General features: G+C 55.4%; 1 protein-coding gene across 1 annotated transcript; it reads right to left on the reverse strand.

The window, feature by feature from the left end:
* Nucleotides 1–8836: 8836 nt before the first annotated feature.
* On the reverse strand, nucleotides 8837–15943 carry MRPL4 (mitochondrial ribosomal protein L4). Its single transcript, XM_080807067.1, has 9 exons — nucleotides 15568–15943; nucleotides 15416–15482; nucleotides 15179–15329; nucleotides 13270–13321; nucleotides 12158–12275; nucleotides 11134–11240; nucleotides 10901–11010; nucleotides 10745–10821; nucleotides 8837–9690 (listed from the first exon to the last, which is right to left on the reverse strand). Exons 1-9 carry the CDS (start codon nucleotides 15622–15624, stop codon nucleotides 9545–9547), a joined length of 885 nt encoding a protein of 294 aa, XP_080663193.1. The 5' UTR covers nucleotides 15625–15943; the 3' UTR covers nucleotides 8837–9544.
* Nucleotides 15944–17322: the final 1379 nt, after the last annotated feature.

Consider the following 17322-nt stretch of genomic DNA (forward strand, 5'->3'; position numbering starts at 1 on the left):
AGGAGGGCTCCGGCATTTCCGGATCGAGAGGGTACCGAGCTCAAGTAGTGTTGACCCCCCTAATGAGCGCTGGAATTTCCGAGTTGAATCAACGAGGGCCGCAGCGGCCCCGCTGGCCCCGGGAGCCGCTCCTGGCGCTGGGGGTCGGGTCCCGGGCCCAGCTGACCGTGGTTCAGCGTTTACTCTGCGCGAAACGCTTTCCTGAATACTGCCCACTGCCCTGGACGGTGGGGACTGCTATTGTGTCCGTTCCACGGAGGGGTAAACCGAGGCTCCGAGCTGCGAGGGGATTCGGACTCAAGTGTGACGCCTCAGCGCGGGCGGGCCTCTTTAACGGAGTGGAGGGTCCCTCGCTTGGACTGGGGCCCAGGAGTCCCTTCGGGGCGTCCTCTATCAACGGCGCCCCTCCCCAAGGAGCAGGGCCCTGCCCAGCCGACAGATTTCCCGAGAAGCGGCAGGAGCAGGCCCGGGCACATTCTGGCGTCCGCGAAAGCTGGGGGTGAGGACCGGCGGCGTCATCACGTCCGGGGCCCTGCATCCCCCCCTCCGATGGGCGCTTCCACCCCCGCGGCCTCGCTTCCCCTTTCGGCCTCCGCAGCGGGGACATCTTCACAGCTTCCAGAAAAGGGAAGGAAGCCGCGTGGTCCTGACGCGCTGAGTCCTCCGCAGCCGTTCCCAGGGGAAACTGAGGCAGCAAACCTGGAAGGGACGGGGGCGCTCGGACCCTTCCGTTGCGCGGGGAAACAGCTCCCTAAGTGGGGCGGGGAGAGGAGGCCGTCAAATTCCAAGGGCTGCGCGCGGCTCCTGCAACTTGAGCGCTGGGCGCGCGCCCTGAGTACGTGCAGATGTTTGCACCCGCTGATTCCATTAGGGCGGGGCGGGGGGGCGTTGCCTCGGGGCCGCCTGCACGCCCCCCACGCCGGGGCCTCGGCCTGCGAGTGTGACCCCAAGACTTGGCATCCACCACGACGACGGTGGGGACCCTGGAGTCTCCCAGCGCCAGCCCGCGCCGCCCGAGTCTTCCTGTTGTGGGGCGCGCGCCACGTCGCCATGGAGAACTCGGAGGGGCCAGGGAGGTCGCTCAGCAGAAGGGGAAGGGAGGGGGGCCCCGGGGACGTTCGGGCCCTTCCTCCGGAGGATGGGCCTGCGAGTCACTCATCAGCAAGAAACGCGTCCCTTCCCCCGCCCCGATCCTTCCCAAGGAATTTCCACGGGGATCTTTCAACGCGGGGTGTGGTGGGTGCTGAATTCCCGGCCAGAACTGCCTAGCAAAGGTGCAGAGTGGGAACGGGGACGCGCTGCCCCTCGAAGGGCCTGGGAAAATCCCGTACGGGATGGGGTCGGGGAGGGAGGGGAGTATTTTCCGGCGGATTTTCCTTTTTCTCTAAAGATTTTGTTTGTTTATTTGAGAGCAATAAAGATTACATTTATTTCTTTGAGAGCGAGAGCACGAGCCAGGGGAAGGAAAGGGAGAAAGCAGACCTCCCGCCGAGCGGGGAGCCCGAGGAGGGTCTCGACTCCACGACCCTGAGATCACGACCCGAGCGGAAGCCAGACGCTGTACCCACTGAGCCACCCAGGTGCCCCGGGCGGATTTTTCTCGGGCTCTCCTTGGGTCCCTTGACCTTAGTCCAAAGTGCGCAGGCCGCGAGCTCCCCCGCGCGGCCCAAATCTTCCTTGCAGCCATAAAAGCGCCAACCTTTTTCCCCCTCTCCTGACCTGCTGTGCCCTATTTATTGAGCGCCTGTTGTATACCAAGAATCCTTCCAAGGGGTGCTAAGGACAGAGCAGTGATCAGAAAAGACAAAAGTTTCGTCATTGTGCAGAGGTGGTTTTAGTGTGGGGGGGGCAGACAAAAATAAAATACATGGGCTGTTACTTGTGATTAGTGCTGAGAAGTAAAACGGGAGGGAATAGGCAATGTGGGATTGATGAGCTTTTAAATAGAGTACTCTGAGACAGACTGAGAAGGTGACATTTGAGCGAAGACCACGGGAGGTGAGGAAGGAGGTGACAATATCAGGGAGGGAGTGTACCAGGCAGAGTACTGAACGTGCAAAGGCCCTGTGGTAGGGACAGCCAGGAGGCCATGGTGGCTGGAGTGCAGTAAGGAAGGGAGGAGGAAAGGAGGGCAGGGAGGAGATCGTGCAGAGCATGCTTGTTGGCCTGCAGGGCACTTCGGCTTTCCTCCCAGTGAAGTGGGAGCCATGGAAGGTTCTGAGCAGAGCAGGGACAGCCCTGACTCTGGTGTTTACAGGCACCCTCCTGAGACCGCAGGAGCTATGCTCTGGGGGCAGGGAGGACAGTCTGGAAGCCAGGAAGCCAGAGGAGGTGACTCCGCTAGTCCAGGTGAGTAATGATGGGGCCTGCACTGGCCGGTGGCATTTGGAAACGTGGTCAGATTTGGCCTCCGTTTCGGTGGCAGGGTCAACTGCACTGGCTGGGCCTCGAGGACAAAACGGAGTCAGGGAGGGCTTGTGGGTCCTGACCTGAGCCCCCTGGGTGGATGGAGAGCCATTTCCTGAGATGGAGATGGGGCGGTAACAGGGCACAGGTTGGCAAGAGGAGTCTCCACTCTTGGTCATCCACTCCCTTTGTGTTTCCTTGAGGAAAAGGAAAACAGAGGCTCCCCAGGCCTTCACTGAAGCTTCCAGGAAGGGCAGGGCTTCCTTCAGGGTGCCAGGCAGTCTCAGGCAGGCCGACAACTGTCCCCACTGCAGACCAGAGGCCGTGGACACAGGGCAAAGTGGCCACAACCCACTTTGTGGTTTCGTGCCCGCTTCTCCCTTCAGTCCAAGGTCTCGCGTGGCTGCGCTGCCTTTCCTGGCAGCTTCCGCGAGCTGCTGCTTTTGTCTCTGAGCATTCGGACCATGCTGTTCCTCTAGCCCGGAATTCCCTTCCACCATTTCTACAAAAGGTCCTCAGAGCCTCGCATCCTCAAGGTTGTAACAGGATGAGGAGCAGCTGAGGGTTTGAATCCAGGCTCCCATACCTACCAGCTGTTTGAGCGTAAGCTCTCCCCCAAAGTGAACCTTGAAACAAAACTTGGCGTCCAGGCAGTTTGTCTGGGAGGCGATCTTAAGAAACACCTGGGGTGGGGGAGTCCGGGAAGGCAGGCAGTAAAGGTGTGCGTTAGCGGAGTTATCCATTGGGGTCACTGAGGTTCAGTCTTATGGAGGAACTCTTGGAGGTGGGGAGACTCTATGCCAGTCCTGTGCCTCGCTGGGTGGAAGCCGTTCTGGGACTGTCAGCTCCCCAGCACTTTATTACTAGATACATATTTTTTAATTTAAAAAATGTAATAGGTTTTATGTATTTATTTGACAGAGAATACAAAAAGGCAGAGCAGCGGAGGGAGAGGGAGAAGCAGGCTCCTCACGGAGCAGGGAGCCCGATGTGGGACTCGATCCCAGGACTCTGGGATCGTGACCTGAGCTGAAGACAGACGCTTAACCGACTGAGCCATACAGGCGCCCCTTAAAAATTTTTTAGTCACCAGGCTGTCCATTACATCCCCAGAACCTATTTATCTTATAACTGGAAGTTTGTGCCTTTGACCGCCTTTACCCATTTCCCCACCCCCTGCCTCTAGCAAGCACCAGTCTGTTCTCTGTAACTATAAATTCAGGTGTTGTTTTTTTAAGATTCCACATGTGAGTGAGGTCACACAGTATTTGTCGTTGTCTGTCTGATTTATTTCACTTAGCATAAGGACCTCAAGGTCCATCTACGTTGTAGCAAATGGCAAAATGTCCTTTTTTTTTTTTTTTTTTAAAGTAGGCTCCATGCCTACAACATGGGGCGTGAGACTGAAACCCAAGCTGAGATTAAGAGTTGGATGCCTAACCGACTGAGCCACACTGGGGCCCCCGCTTTCCTTCTTTTTTTTTTTTATGGCCAAATAGCATTCCACTGTGAGTATGTATATGTCCATTCATCCACTGATGGACGGTTAGGCTCTTTCCCTGTCTTGAGTATTGTAAACAATGCTGCAGTAGCATGGGGGCGTAGAGGCCTTTTCAAGATAGTGACTCTGTTCCCCTCCGACTGATGCGGAAGCAAAATTGCTGGGCGGTATGGTAGTAACTGATTTTAATTTGGGGGGAGCCACAATCCTGGTTTTCAAAGTGACTATACCAGTTTACATTCACATATGTGTGTCTAATTGAGACAAGTTCACATAATATAAAGTTTACATTTTTAAAAGATTTTATGTATTTATTTGTCAGAGAGAGAGAGAGAGAGAGAGCACAAGCAGGGGCAGCAGGCAGAGAGAGAGGGGGGGAAGCAGGCTCCCCGCTGAGCAGAGAGCCTCATGCGGGGCTCGATCCCAGGACCCTGGGATCATGACCTGAGCTGAAGGCAGAGGCTTAACCCACTGAGTCACCCACATGCCCCTATAAAGTTTACATTTTTGCCCTTTAACAACTTTCTAGAATATTCAAAATCTTGTACCACCACCATCACGACTCGATTCCGGACTATTTCCTCACCCTCCCCCCAAACCTGGCGCCTCCTGATTACCTCTTCCCTCAGCCCCTGGAAACCCCTACTCCACTGTCTGTCTCTGTGGGTCTGGCTATTCTGGGCATTTCCCGAAAACGGAATCACACACTCTGTGGCCTTTTGTGTCCGGCTTCTTTCCCTCTGCATCACGTTCAGGATGTCTCGCATAAAGGTTCATCCCAGTTGTAGCATCCTGCAGCTCTTTTTCCTCTCTCCGGCCGAAGAGTGGTCCACCGCAATGATATATCACATTTTGTTCATCCATTCATCAACAGGTGGGTCATGCAAGTCGTTTCCATCGTTGGCTGTTGTGAATCAGGCCACCACGAACGCTGGCTTACAAGTGTCTGCTGCAGTCCCTGTTTTCAGTTCTGGGTGTACCTCATTTCTTTTTTTTTTTTTTAAGATTTTATTTATTTATTTGACAGATAGAGATCGCAAGTAGGCAGAGAGGCAGGCAGAGAGGAGGAAGCAGGCTCCCCGCTGAGCAGAGAGCCCAATGTGGGGCTCGATCCCAGGACCCTGGGACCATGACCTGAGCCGAAGGCAGAGGCCTTAACCCACTGAGCCACCCAGGTGCCCCCCTCATTTCTGGTTATAGCTGGAGAATATTGCCTTGTATGCATATATGACACTTTGTTGATCGGTCCATCAATCGACGGACATCTAGGTTGTTTCTCCCTTTTGGCCCTGGGGAACCATGCTGCTTTGTACATTCATGTGCAGGCATCGGTATGAACATTTTTTCAATTCCTTTGGGAATATGCTTAGAATTGCTGGTCGTATGGTAATTCCAAGTGGAGTTTTAGAGAAACTGCTAGACTGTTTTCTTTCTCTTTTCTTTTCTTTTTAAGATTTTATTTATTTATTTGACAGAGAGAGAGAGAGAGCACTCAAGCAGGGGGAGCAGCAGGTAGAGGCAGAGGGAGAAGGAGGCTCCCCACCAAGCAAGGAGCCCAATGCAGGACTTGATCCCATGATCCTGGGATCACGACCTGAGCCGAAGGCAGACGCTTAACCGACTGAGCCACCCAGGCGCCCTGAGACTGTTTTCCACAGCAGCTGTACCATTTACATTCCCACCAGCAACGTACAAGCACGCAAGACTTCCAATTTCTCTACATCCTCATCAATACCAATTTTCTGTTTGATGATTACTACTATAATTGCCATCCTAGCGGATGGTATGTTGTCCTAGTCCCCCCCCTCCCCCTGCACCCCCCCCCATCCCACTGTCCTTCTGACCTGCCCAGCAGACAAGCCCAGCAGAGGGCTGGGGGGTGGGGGGAGGCAGGCATGCGGGACAGCTGGTGTCAAGGATGCTGAGAGCCCCTGCTGTGAACTGTGACCTTGAGCAAACCACTTCCCCCCACTGCGGGAGGAGGGCTATCTTGCTGGTTTCAGCTGAAGAATGAGATGGTAACACAGACCCTGAAGGCTGATGTGAGGCGTCACTAACCTAGTTTGGATGCGATGATTGGCCAGCACAGAGCAAGGGCAGTTAGCGGTCGTCACAATTTGTCTGTTTCATGAGGAACCAGTGTGGAGAAATTCCCCCTTAAACTTCCTCGGTGGAAACACAGGCTTCCTCTGCATTCCCACAGATCTGGTTCACGCCGGTATCACAGCTCATCCTAGCCACCCTAGGGCGTAAAGCAGAAGTTCACGTTGCTTACAAGTCAGTCAAAACAGAACTTTGCTTCTCCCTGCACCCCTTGACTCTGTGCTGCAGTCTCGCCCCACTCCTGGCTGAGAAGTCTGCCCACGACTCAGGCCCAACTCAGTATCATATTCAAGTCTCTGAACTTGACTCTGTGTTGGAGGGGAGGCCCGGGTCAGGCCTCCCCAGGCTGGAGGCCTCAGTGAGGAAGAAGGGCCTGGTCTCCCTGCCGGTGACCTTCTTTCTGTCTGTCTCACCCCCTCTCACTAGCCTGGGGGGAGGATCCCTCCTTGCCCAGGTGCAGGAAGGAGGAGACAGGGGACAGGGCAGTTCTTCCCGGGGTGAGAGCTCTGGATGGCCCAGCAGCACATAAATGTGGCACCCTTGGGGGATTTGGTGGGTACGTGTTTTGAGGGGCTCTGAGGTTTTCTTTTCTAGAGATCCCTTGGTTAGTGTGGGAGCATCTTTGGTTTGGGTAAATAAGCAGTAAGCAGACCCCTGGCCCCACCTTGAGAGCTGCCTGGGTCTCGCCCTCCGCCCTCCAAGTGGGATCCCAGCTCTAGCTTTTGCTTTCACTTTCTTAAGCCAGATTCAGCCTGAGTCCTGGGTGTCCTGCCTTGGAATGGCTAACTGCGAAGTGCCCTCCCTCTCTGGGCTCTGTCTGGGTCCGTCCATGTCCCCAGAGGGTGGGAGAAGGACTGAAAGGTAGCAACAGCTCCCCGGACGAAATGTCTTCACTCATTTCTTCTTAAAAAGGCTCTTTATAGAGAATTTCCAACACAATTGCTTCTCGGCCTTTTGGCTAAGATCAAGTGGAGAATTCCCAACACAGACAACAGCAGGGGACGAGCGGTGAAGCCGCTTGTGCCAGCTTCCATGGTCCTCACGGCTGATCTGGTTTCATTTCTCCCCTTAAACGGCTTCATGGGATCAATTCCCCCCCACCCGACCCCCCACCCTACCCTGCAAGAAAAAAGTAAAAGTGCTAACCCCCAGGACCTGCAAATGCGTAAGTTGAGGTTTGTTATTGAGGCCGGGTGGCGGCAGGGGAGGCGGGGCACTAACCCAACATGACCGGGGTCCTTATAAAAAGGGGGGAATCTGGGGGTGCCTGGGTGGCTCAGTGGGTTAAAGCCTCTGCCTTCGGCTCGGGTCATGATCCCAGGGTCCTGGGATAGAGCCCCGCCTCAGGCTCTCTGCTCAGCAGGGAGCCTGCTTCCTCCTCTCTCTGCCTGCCTCTCTGCCTACTTGTAATCTCTGTCAAACAAACAAACAAACAAACAAATAAATAAATAAATAAATAAATAAAGGGGGAATCTGGAGGACAGACCTTGGGGTGACCATGAACCCAGTAACAGCAAGGATCGCCAGCAAACCACCAGAAGCTGGGGAAGAGAGATGGGACAGAGGGTCTCACTCGCAGCTTCAGAAGGAACGCCCCGGCCAACAGCGTGATCTTCGATTTCCAGTTTCTTGGACCACGAGACAGTATGTTTCTGTTAATTCTGCCCCCCAGGCTGTGGTCCTTGGTTCAGGCAGCCCAGGAGACCAACACACACGCTGCCTCCCAATTACTTGAAAACACATTCTAGTATCAGATCATCTTTTTTTTTTTTCTTTTTTTAAAGGTTATTTATTTGCCAGAGAGAAACACAGCGAGAGGGAACACAAGCAGGGAGGGGGAAAGGAGGAAGCAGGCTTCCCGCAGAACAAGGAGCCTGTCAGGAGGCTCGATCCTAGGACCCTGGGAACATGACCTGAGCCAAAGGCAGATGCCAACAATTGGCGTCCCAGGCATCCGCTCCCCCCCGCGGCCCCCCACCGCCCGATTTATTTGAGAGAGAGAGAGAGAAAGCCCGCACATGCTCCTGACTTGGGGGAGGGACAGAGAATTCCTGACTCCCCGAGCGGAGCTGACACACGACTCAATCCCGCGGCTCTGAGATCCTGCCCTGAGCCAACACCGAGTCGGATGCTTAACCGACTGAGCCACCCAGGCGCCACTCAGATCAATTTTTTTTTTTAATGCCTTTTTTCATCCTTGGTCTGGCTGTAGGTTTCCGGTATGGTTGAACAGGTTCCAACACATCTCTGGAAAGTCCGTGGCGGGAGGCGGGGTGGGGGGGGGGGTCAGTTGGCTTTGCTGTTTCCTGACCGCCGTGAGGTGGACAACTAAGCAGCCTGCCTTCTAGCTACGATGATCTAGACTCGTCTGGGCGCTATCAGAACAGCTGGGTCTTACGCCAAGCCTCGCGTCCCCACGTGGCCGGTGAGAGGCACAGGGAGAGGCAGGGAACAGTTTGGCTTCAGCCCAAGGGACATTTCCCACCGGCCCTCTGCACCCATCCTCGCACCGGCTCCAAATGGCTCTTTTACTTTGTCAAGTCTGGTGCTTTAAGGATCAAAGTTTTTATCCGTGAGGATTTTTAAAGAATGTGCTGCGAGCTCTGAAGGCACTCCCCAGAGACGCATTCCAGAGACGTTCTTGGCAAGGGGCTGCCTAGCCCATGGGTGGTCACCGCCCCCTGCCTTGGCTAGACCGACACGCGCCGATGTCCGTTCTGTCTGACTTTAAGGAAACTGACCACATGGTCGTCTGTGTTAGGACTATTACAAGAAAATCAGCTTGGGGAGCAGCTATCAGCAGACTCCACAATTAGGATGCCCGTTCAGTGTTTAAAAAGTGTGTTTATTTGCTCATTTACTGAGCACAGGGATTCAGACTCTGCTTGGGGGAAATCATTATGACAAAAGCTTCAGGTTTACATTTCCTTTTTGTAGAATCAACCCCCCTGCTTGGCCTGCAGGGCCATGGCCAAGGGCAGCACGAGCCCCATCGGGGATGTGAATTCTCGGGGGCAGCCCTGGGCAGTGGGGAGGCAACGGGAGCGGGTTCCTGGGCACAGCGGTGCCGCCACTCCCCTGCATGCTCCTGGAGCCTGACTCATCCTGGGGAAGCGGACTGTGGGTCGTCGAAATAAACAGCCCTGCGGTTGCCCCTTGAAGAGAGGTACCTAGCAGCACCTAGCACTGAGGAAAGAGCCAGACGTGCCAAGTGGAAGTATTTACAAAATGGCAATGAGCCGTTCTATTAAAAAAAAAAAAAAAGAATGTTAAAAATGAAAGAGAATGTTGGGGCCAGAGGCCGGTGGGGCTCATGTGCCGAGCTGCCCCTCTCTGGTGGTGACGCCTGCTCGGCCACTCTGCGCACGGCTGCACGGGGATGAGGGGCTTCGGGCGGTGCGGCCCTGCTCTCACAGGGTGGGCACGAGGGTCCCAGGCCTGCTGGGGGTTTGGCCTGGCTCAGGGCAAGAACCCGGCACGGAGGGGTCCAGGAAGAGGGCGGCTGAGGGGCCCCCGAGGGCAGAGGACTGGGGCTCAGGGGAAGTCACGGTAGGGCAGGCGGAAGGGGTAGAGAGGCGTGTAGCGCGAGTCGTGCCAGAGCAGCTTCTCCTCCAGGAAGGCGACGGTCTGCAGGGTCAGGACCAGGGTCTGGTGCTTGAGCATGCTGTACACGTTCAGGCCTGGGAGTGGGGGGCGGAGATGCGGTCCGGGCTGGGCTGCCTACCACCTCTGGGGGCCCATGGCCTCCTCGAGGAAGCAAGCCCTCCCAGCGCTGCCCCTTGTGGTCTGACACGGGCTCACAGATCTTGCAGGCTAGGCTCGGGCCCTGGCTCAGCGGCTCACTGATGGCAAGACCCTGGGCAAGGGACGGTCCTCAGCTCCGCTTCTGATCGAGAGCCTCCTGCGTGCCTGGCTCTGCTCTGCGCTGGGGCTGTGATCCTCGCCACCCTCTCCAGAGGGAGCAGAGGCATGAATGTGTGGCTGCAGTGAGCGAGCGAGCGGGACAAGCAGAAGAGGCAAGGAGTGCAGGGAGAGGATTGGGCAGGTTGTGGAGGATCCTGTGGGCCTCAGGATGAACTTGGGCCTTGACCCAGAAGGGAGTGGGGAACCGCAGAGGGCTGTGGGCAGAGGAGGGAGGGGCGGGGCCCGGGTGCTCACGGGCGCCCTCTGGTGGCTGTGCTGGGGAGACTAGGCTGCAGACGAGAGCAGGAGCCAGGGCCAGGGCCAGGAGGGAGATCAGGGTATTGGGGGTAAGAAGTGGAATTCCTGCTATGTTTGAAGTCAGACCCGACAGGGTGAGCTAAGAAATGAATGGAGGGTGACAGCATGGTCTGGGGCCTGAGCCACAAGAAGCAAGGAGTTCAAGGAGCCAAGGTGAGACCCCCAGGGGCAATTGTCCGGGAGGAAGTCAGTCATGGAATCAGGAGACGGAGAAAGAGCTCTAGGGACTAGTCAGTGTGGTGATGGGTGTGACATGCCCAAGCCAGACTGGATCCCACCTCCCAGCATTTCGGAGGGAGGAGACGGATGAGGGCAGCCAGCAGCCGGTCCACTCACTCCACGCCCAGCACTATGACCCAAGCCTGGACAGAGCCTTTTTAAAAAGGATGGCATTTTCTGGATGCTCTGTCTGGGGGAGGTAAGGGCTGGACTGAGGAGGTGGCAGGTACAGAATCTGAACTCGCCCACGGACTGCGGGGGACCTGGAGGCGGGGAGAACTGCCCTCTGCTCACCGACAGCTGGGATCAGGTTGAAGGTCTTGAGGCCGGAGGTGGCTGCCACGATGTTCTGGGGCATGTCCTCATAGGCTCTGAAACAGAGGTCAGGAGGTGAACCCCGCAGAGGATGGCACCCAGCGCCCCCACCCCTGCCCTGCCCCGCACCCTCACAAGTCCACAAGAAGCACAGAGTCCCCCCAGCGACGGTATCGGGCCAGCTCTGTCAGGTACTGGGGGTCGGAGGTCGGCAGCTCCAGGGAGTCTACGACGTGCAGGTCATCCTAGTAGGAAGAATGGACGGGCTGAGCCCCTGACAGGCCCCCCAGAAGCTGCCTGAGCTCTCCAGCCCCCACAGCCTCCCCCCCCAACCAGGCCAGCAGCTCCTGGTGGGATCTGGCCCGTACCTGGGCCAGCTTGACGGTGAGCGCCACCTTGAGGCCCTGCACCCGAACCTTCATGGGCAGCATGTAGTAGTAGCTCGTGGGGCCCCGGGGGCCGTGGGCAATGCCTCCTGCAGGGACAGAGATGTGTGGACAGGTGAGGACCCCAGCTGGGTGTAGAGTACAGAAATTTCTCACAGTGGCTGGTGCAGGGAGGCTGCCAGCAGGCAAACCGAATCAGCAAAGGGGACAGGGCCTCGGGGAGGGACAGAGAGGAGACACTGGGTCCAGCGTTGCCTGGGACAGGTGACTTTATCACACTGGGCCTCGATTTCCTCAGCTGTCAAACCCTGAGTGAGGCCCATCTACCTGTGTGTCCTTCCTCTGCTGGGCCCTGGGCGGGGGCAGGGGGGGCGCATCAGGGAAGAAGATGGACAGGATCCCCGGCCTCATGTCATTCACCTTCAGACAGAAGTTCAACTGTAGAGGAAATCAGGGCTCTTTTTGGGGTGGTACCAGTTGTTAGGGGTGAGGGACCCAAAGGAGGTCATGAAGGGCTTTCTGGAAGAGGCACAGCCCAAACACATGAGAAGACTTGGGCAGGCAAATGGGAGATGAGACTGACATCAGCTGTCTGGTCAGAGAGGATGTGGAGGAACAAGGGCGGCGGGGGGTGGGGCGTGGGGGTGGTCTGCAGGCACCACTGCCTGGAATGCCAAGGAGAGGAGCTCAGACTTCCCAAAAAGGCTGCAAGAGCCACTGGGAAAAGCACTCTGGGTGCTGTGTGAAGGGTGGCCCAGGAGAGGCAAGACAGCAGTCAGGGCCAAAGGGGGCTGTGGCCATGGTCCGGTGAGAGAGGCTAAGGCCAGAGCTGGTGGGGGCTGGAAAGTGGACGACTCTCTGATCTTTGACCCGCACACGGGCAGGGAGGTCTGAGGGCCAGAGTCCTACTGCCCCTGCCCAGGTGGAAGGAATGGGACCGACAAGCTATCACACCAGATGGGTGTGAAGACGCCCCCAGGGTCCCTCCCCTCCCTGCCCCACTCACCTCCTCGCCAGATCGGGGAGCGGATGCTGCCATGCCTAGCACGCCCGCTGCCTTTCTGTGGCCAAGGCTTCCGGCCTCCGCCCCGCACCTCGGCCCTAGTCTTGGTCTTGGCATAGCTCTGCGGGTGCAAAGGGAGGAGGTGGGCGGTCAGGTTCCCGAGGCAGACACTGTCGCGGCTGAAAGGGCCCGGGCCTGGGAAGACAGCAGTGAGCTGGGCAGTGGGGGCTCGCCACTGGGGAGCCCCACAACAGGAGGGACAGAGATTAGGGCTCCATCGGGACAAGCACACAGAACTTGGGGAGAGAGACGATAAAGAAATCGACAGTTCCCTCATTGGCTCCAGAATGTCAGCCTCAGAAAGGCGGGGCTCTGCTGCCTGGCACATGGTAGTCACTCTGCATTTTTTGAATGATTTTAATGTGGTGACCACTAAAAGGAAGGTGTGGTGTGGGGAAACGTGCGTAGAGGCTAGAGAAAAATCAGGGAGAGGTATGGGGTGGGGAGATGATGAGAGACTTTCATGCCAAGCTAAAGACTTCATTCCTAGGACTATGGTGAGCCAGGGAGGGTGTGAGTAGGGAGAGGACTCACCCGACTTCTGAGATAAGCAGATGGAAAGCAGAGAGACCCTGATTGATAATGGCTTCTTCCATGTACTTGGCAAAAAAAACTAATCCAAACTACTCACCACTGCTCCTGCTGACCTCTGTAGCCACACCAGGCTCCCCGTTGTCCCTGCCGCAGGACCTTTGCACATACTGTTCCCACTACCTCTACCCTAGCGCCACTGCCTCCTTTACCTAGTTAGCACCTACTACACACCTGAGGTTAAATGTCTCTTTTCCTCCGGGACAACCTCCTTTGTCCTATATTTACAAGCTTGCCTACTTGACTCCCGTTCACCTCTCTGACGAGGCTATGAGCTTCATCAGGGCAGGGATCTTGTCTGTCTTGTCCGCTAGCACAATCCCTAATGCACGGTGGGTGTTCAGAAAACACCTGGCCAGTCACCTATCAGTGAGTGGTTCAGAAGAGCCTAGCAGTCCAGAGAAGACAAACCAAGGAGCTTCCTCTGCCGCCTCCTGCCAACCTCACCCCACTCGGCCACTCACAATTCTCTTAAAGTTCCTCTGCCAGATGGCAACCTGGTGCAAGATATCCAACCTACGGAGAAAGAAGAGCCCGTGAAAGGCCCGCCTCCAGTTAAAGCCCTCCCCCACCTCACCGGACGAAAACAGGGGCTCCTACCATCCAGCTCCAGGGCCCTGTGTGATCTGCCCCCGCCTCTCTCTGCCCCATCTCACACCACCTCCAGGCCCACTCCATTTCCATTCTGTGAAATGGGGTCCAGCCTCTATGCCTTTGTGCTCGCTGTTCCCTCTGCCTGAAACACTCTTCCTCTGGCTGGTTCCTCCTTAGCCAGTAAGTCTCAGCCCAGACATCTCCGAGAGGAGCCTCCTTGCTAAGAAGAGAGCCACTTCGGGGCGCCTGGGTGGCTCAGTGGGTTAAAGCCTCTGCCTTCGGCTCAGGTCGTGGTCTCAGGGTCCTGGGATCGAGCCCTGCATTCAGGCTCTCTACTCAGCGGGGAGCCTGCTTCCTCCTCTCTCCCTGCCTGCCTCTCTGACTACTTGTAATTTCTGTCTATCAGATAAATAAATAAAATCTTAAAAAAAAAAAAAAAAAAGAAGAGAGCCACCTCTTCCACCTTCTCACAGTACCTTACTCTTTTCCTATCGTTACAACTTACTCCTTGCGACCTTCTTTAGGGACTGATTTTCCTCTCTAGCCCTGCACGCTGGCCACTGTGGCTACCGACCCCCTGAAATGTGGCCAGGGCCCCATGTTGAAATACACTGTTTTAGATATATCAGGTTAAATTAAATAGATTGTTTCTTCCTATTTTTTTTTTTTAACGTGGCTACCAGCAAAATGTAAACTACACACATGACTCACATTATGGGGCTACATTGGACATGACCGCTGGGGAAGCTTGCCAGGGCTTGGCAAGCTACTAGGGCTAGTAGGCCAAATCTGGCCTGCTGCCTGTTTCTGTAAATATGTGCTTTTGCTTACAAACTGCCTATTGCCCCTTTGTACTACATCAGCAGAGAGGAGTCGTTGTCATGGCAACAGAAGAGCCTGCAAAGCCTAAAATGTTTACTATCTGGCCCTTTGGAGAAGAGGTTCGCGGAGCCCTGCTCTGCACTGTAGGCAACATCAGCAACCTTTGGTGCTCACTCCCTGCTGAATTCCCAACACCCAGAATGGAACGCGGCACGTAGCAGATGCTTTTTAAGTATTTACAGAATACACGAAATATGTTGTTTTAAATTTCTTTTGTCACTCTCTACTAGACTGGGACTCTAAAAGCAAGGGGCAAACCACGCCAATATCAATAACAGTAATAAACTAACAGCACTTATTATGTGCCTGATAGGAAGCAACTGAGGGGCAACATACACCTTGGCAAGCGATAAACCAGCCCAAGGAGTTGGCCCACATAAGGCTGAGATCCCAGTTCTAAAGCTTCCAAGCTGTGTGAGCTTGGGCAAATTTCTTACCCTGTCTGTGCTCAGTTTCTTTGTCCACAAAGCAAGAGTAACTGAACCCTATCCTAGGGTCGCTCTAAGGATCTACTTAACCAAAATGCAAATAGGCTATGCCAGGGCATAACCATTGTTAGTGCTTATTTTTGCAAAATTCAGTAACAGCAACCATAGTCAACATATCTGTATGACTTATTAGGGCCAGAATTAACTCATTTCATCATCACAGAAACCTCTTGAGGTCTGACAGAATGGGGACACTGAAACACAAGAGGGAAGGCAGGATTCGAACTGAGTCACTCAGGCTCCAGAATTCTGCGACCTTAACTTCCAGGACGTTAACTCTTAGACCTCAACCTCACGTAACTCTTTGGCAGGGAAAACCATCGTCCCCTTTTGGCACGTGAAGACGCTGAGGCTCAAACCCCGCTCCTTCTCCCTCCGGAACTCAGTTCACCATTTCACTCCCACCCACCTGGGCGCTGTGGAGAAAACTTCGGGGTGCAGCTCGGCCAGACCCACGCGCTCCTGCTCGTAGCCCCGCAGGGACTCCACCCAGGCCTGCACCGGGCGCCGGGACGCGGGTACCGGGAGCTCGCACCTGCGCAGCACGGGCGCCTGGGGACCTGAAGCGATGGGGAGGTCACCGGTCAGGGCCAAGCGTCAGGCCTCCCGGTTGCCGCCCCTCCTAGAGAGACCCTGGCAACCTCACCCGCGCTGGCTACCGACTCTGGCTTCGCCGCCTGGGGTGCTGCTTCTTCCGCCAGCGCGTTCAAGCCCTGTAAACGGGGGGCGAGTGTAAGAAACGACCCCCGGAACCTCCAACCTTTGTCCTCCGCTCCCGTCTCCAGTCCCCTGCCTCACCCGGCAGCCCGCGGGCCGAACCCAGGAGCGCGCCCCGGCCCGCAGTAGCTGCAGCATTGTCGCGCAGCCCCCGCCGCGAGGTCAAGGCTCCTTCTGGCTGCGCGCGGCGCCTAGCGATGACATCACGCCGGCGACACCGCACACCCCGCTCGGATCGGCGGTGGAAAACTGAGTATGCACGAGCGACGTCGGCGGAGCCTGGCCCAGCGTGCCTCCATCTCCGCCCCAAAACTAACCCCCAGGCTCCAATTTTCACGCCCGGCCTAAAGGAGCCCCCCCCCTCCACCCCGGCAACGCCTGGAAACACGTGACCTTACATCGAGAAGCCGCGCCCCTTCCATAGGCCCTACACTTTTTTTTTCTGGGTCCCGCCCCCAAAGGGCCTGTGCAGGAATCCAGCCAATGAGGCCTCCCTGCCGAATAGGTACGCTCCTGGTTTAGCCAATGAGCGTTAAGCCTGGAAAAGTGGCCCGCCTATGGCTGGGCGGTCCTGGGGCGGGCACTAAAAGAATATGACCAATACCTGTTACGCTTTTAGTGTCGGTCAAGCCCTCCATGCCCAGCTCCCGCTCCATCTAGCTTCCCGGACTCTCCGCGGTGGTTTTTCGGTTCTCGATAAAGTGGTTTCGTGTGTTTGTTTATGTGTAGGACCACCTCGTCTGTCGCTGAAAACCCTAAGTATTGAGGCTGTGGGACCGTGCCTCTCAGATCCCCCAAGGTAGAGGGGTATCTTTCCCCTCAAAACACAGATTAGGTCTGTGTCTTCACCTCCTAGACAGGGTCCTGTCCCCTCTCAGACCTCTCTCCGCAAACAGAGCAAGGTGGGGAGCCCGCAGACCCTGGATGGCCTCCCTCGTTGCGCACTCTTACAACTGAAATCCAAATAATTCATTTTTAGGTTCTTTGCCACGTTCCCCAGGCGGCCTCCAGGGGGCGTCATGAACCCGTAGCAGCCTTAGCTGCCTCGCGGAGCCTGGTCACCTGGCTGGCCTGGACCAGGAGCGCAGTGACCTAGAACGAGTTCTGGGAGCCCTCAGTTTCCTCATTTGGAAAATGGAGGGGTCGTGAGGCTTCATTCAATGAAGTCATGCCTACCACAAAGCGAACACTTAATGGTATTACTACTACTACGACTACGACTACGACCACTACTACTACTGAAGGTGAATTTTGTCATCAAAACAAGTTAAGAGCCAAGGCAGGGATGGGGTGGACCTAGCGGACTCGAATACCTACTAAAGACGTGGGTGGGTGTTTTGTTTTGTTTTGTTTTGTTTGCGTCTGATATATAACATGGATATTTTTGTGTAGTATTAATAAAAATTTACAATGTATTTCATTGTGTGTTCTATTCCTGCTAGAATAATTGTGAATGCATATTTAAAACTCTGCCCACTCTGCAATTTAGAAAGCTCTTTCAATCCTTTATGTTGTAGAATTTTATTTATTCATTTTATATTTGCGTAGGTAATTCACACACCAGGTAAAGACAATTTCAACAACTACAGGAGTATGAACTAGAGTGAAGTGTCTCCTGCGATCTATGATCCTGCCCCTCCCTGTTCCCCTCCCAAAAGCCACCACCACAACCAGCTGTGTGTCTCCTCCCAGAACCAGTTTAGGATTTTATATGCAGATTTACTAGTCTGTCCTGTGGAAGGAAGTTTGGATACTATGTAGCAAATGATGGAACAGCACTTGCTTAATGATTTATTAGGCACCTACTGGTACTGCATAGGTAAATCGAGCAGACAA

This window comes from Martes martes, assembly GCF_963455335.1.
Source record: "Martes martes genome assembly, chromosome: 1".
Taxonomy (NCBI): domain Eukaryota; kingdom Metazoa; phylum Chordata; class Mammalia; order Carnivora; family Mustelidae; genus Martes; species Martes martes.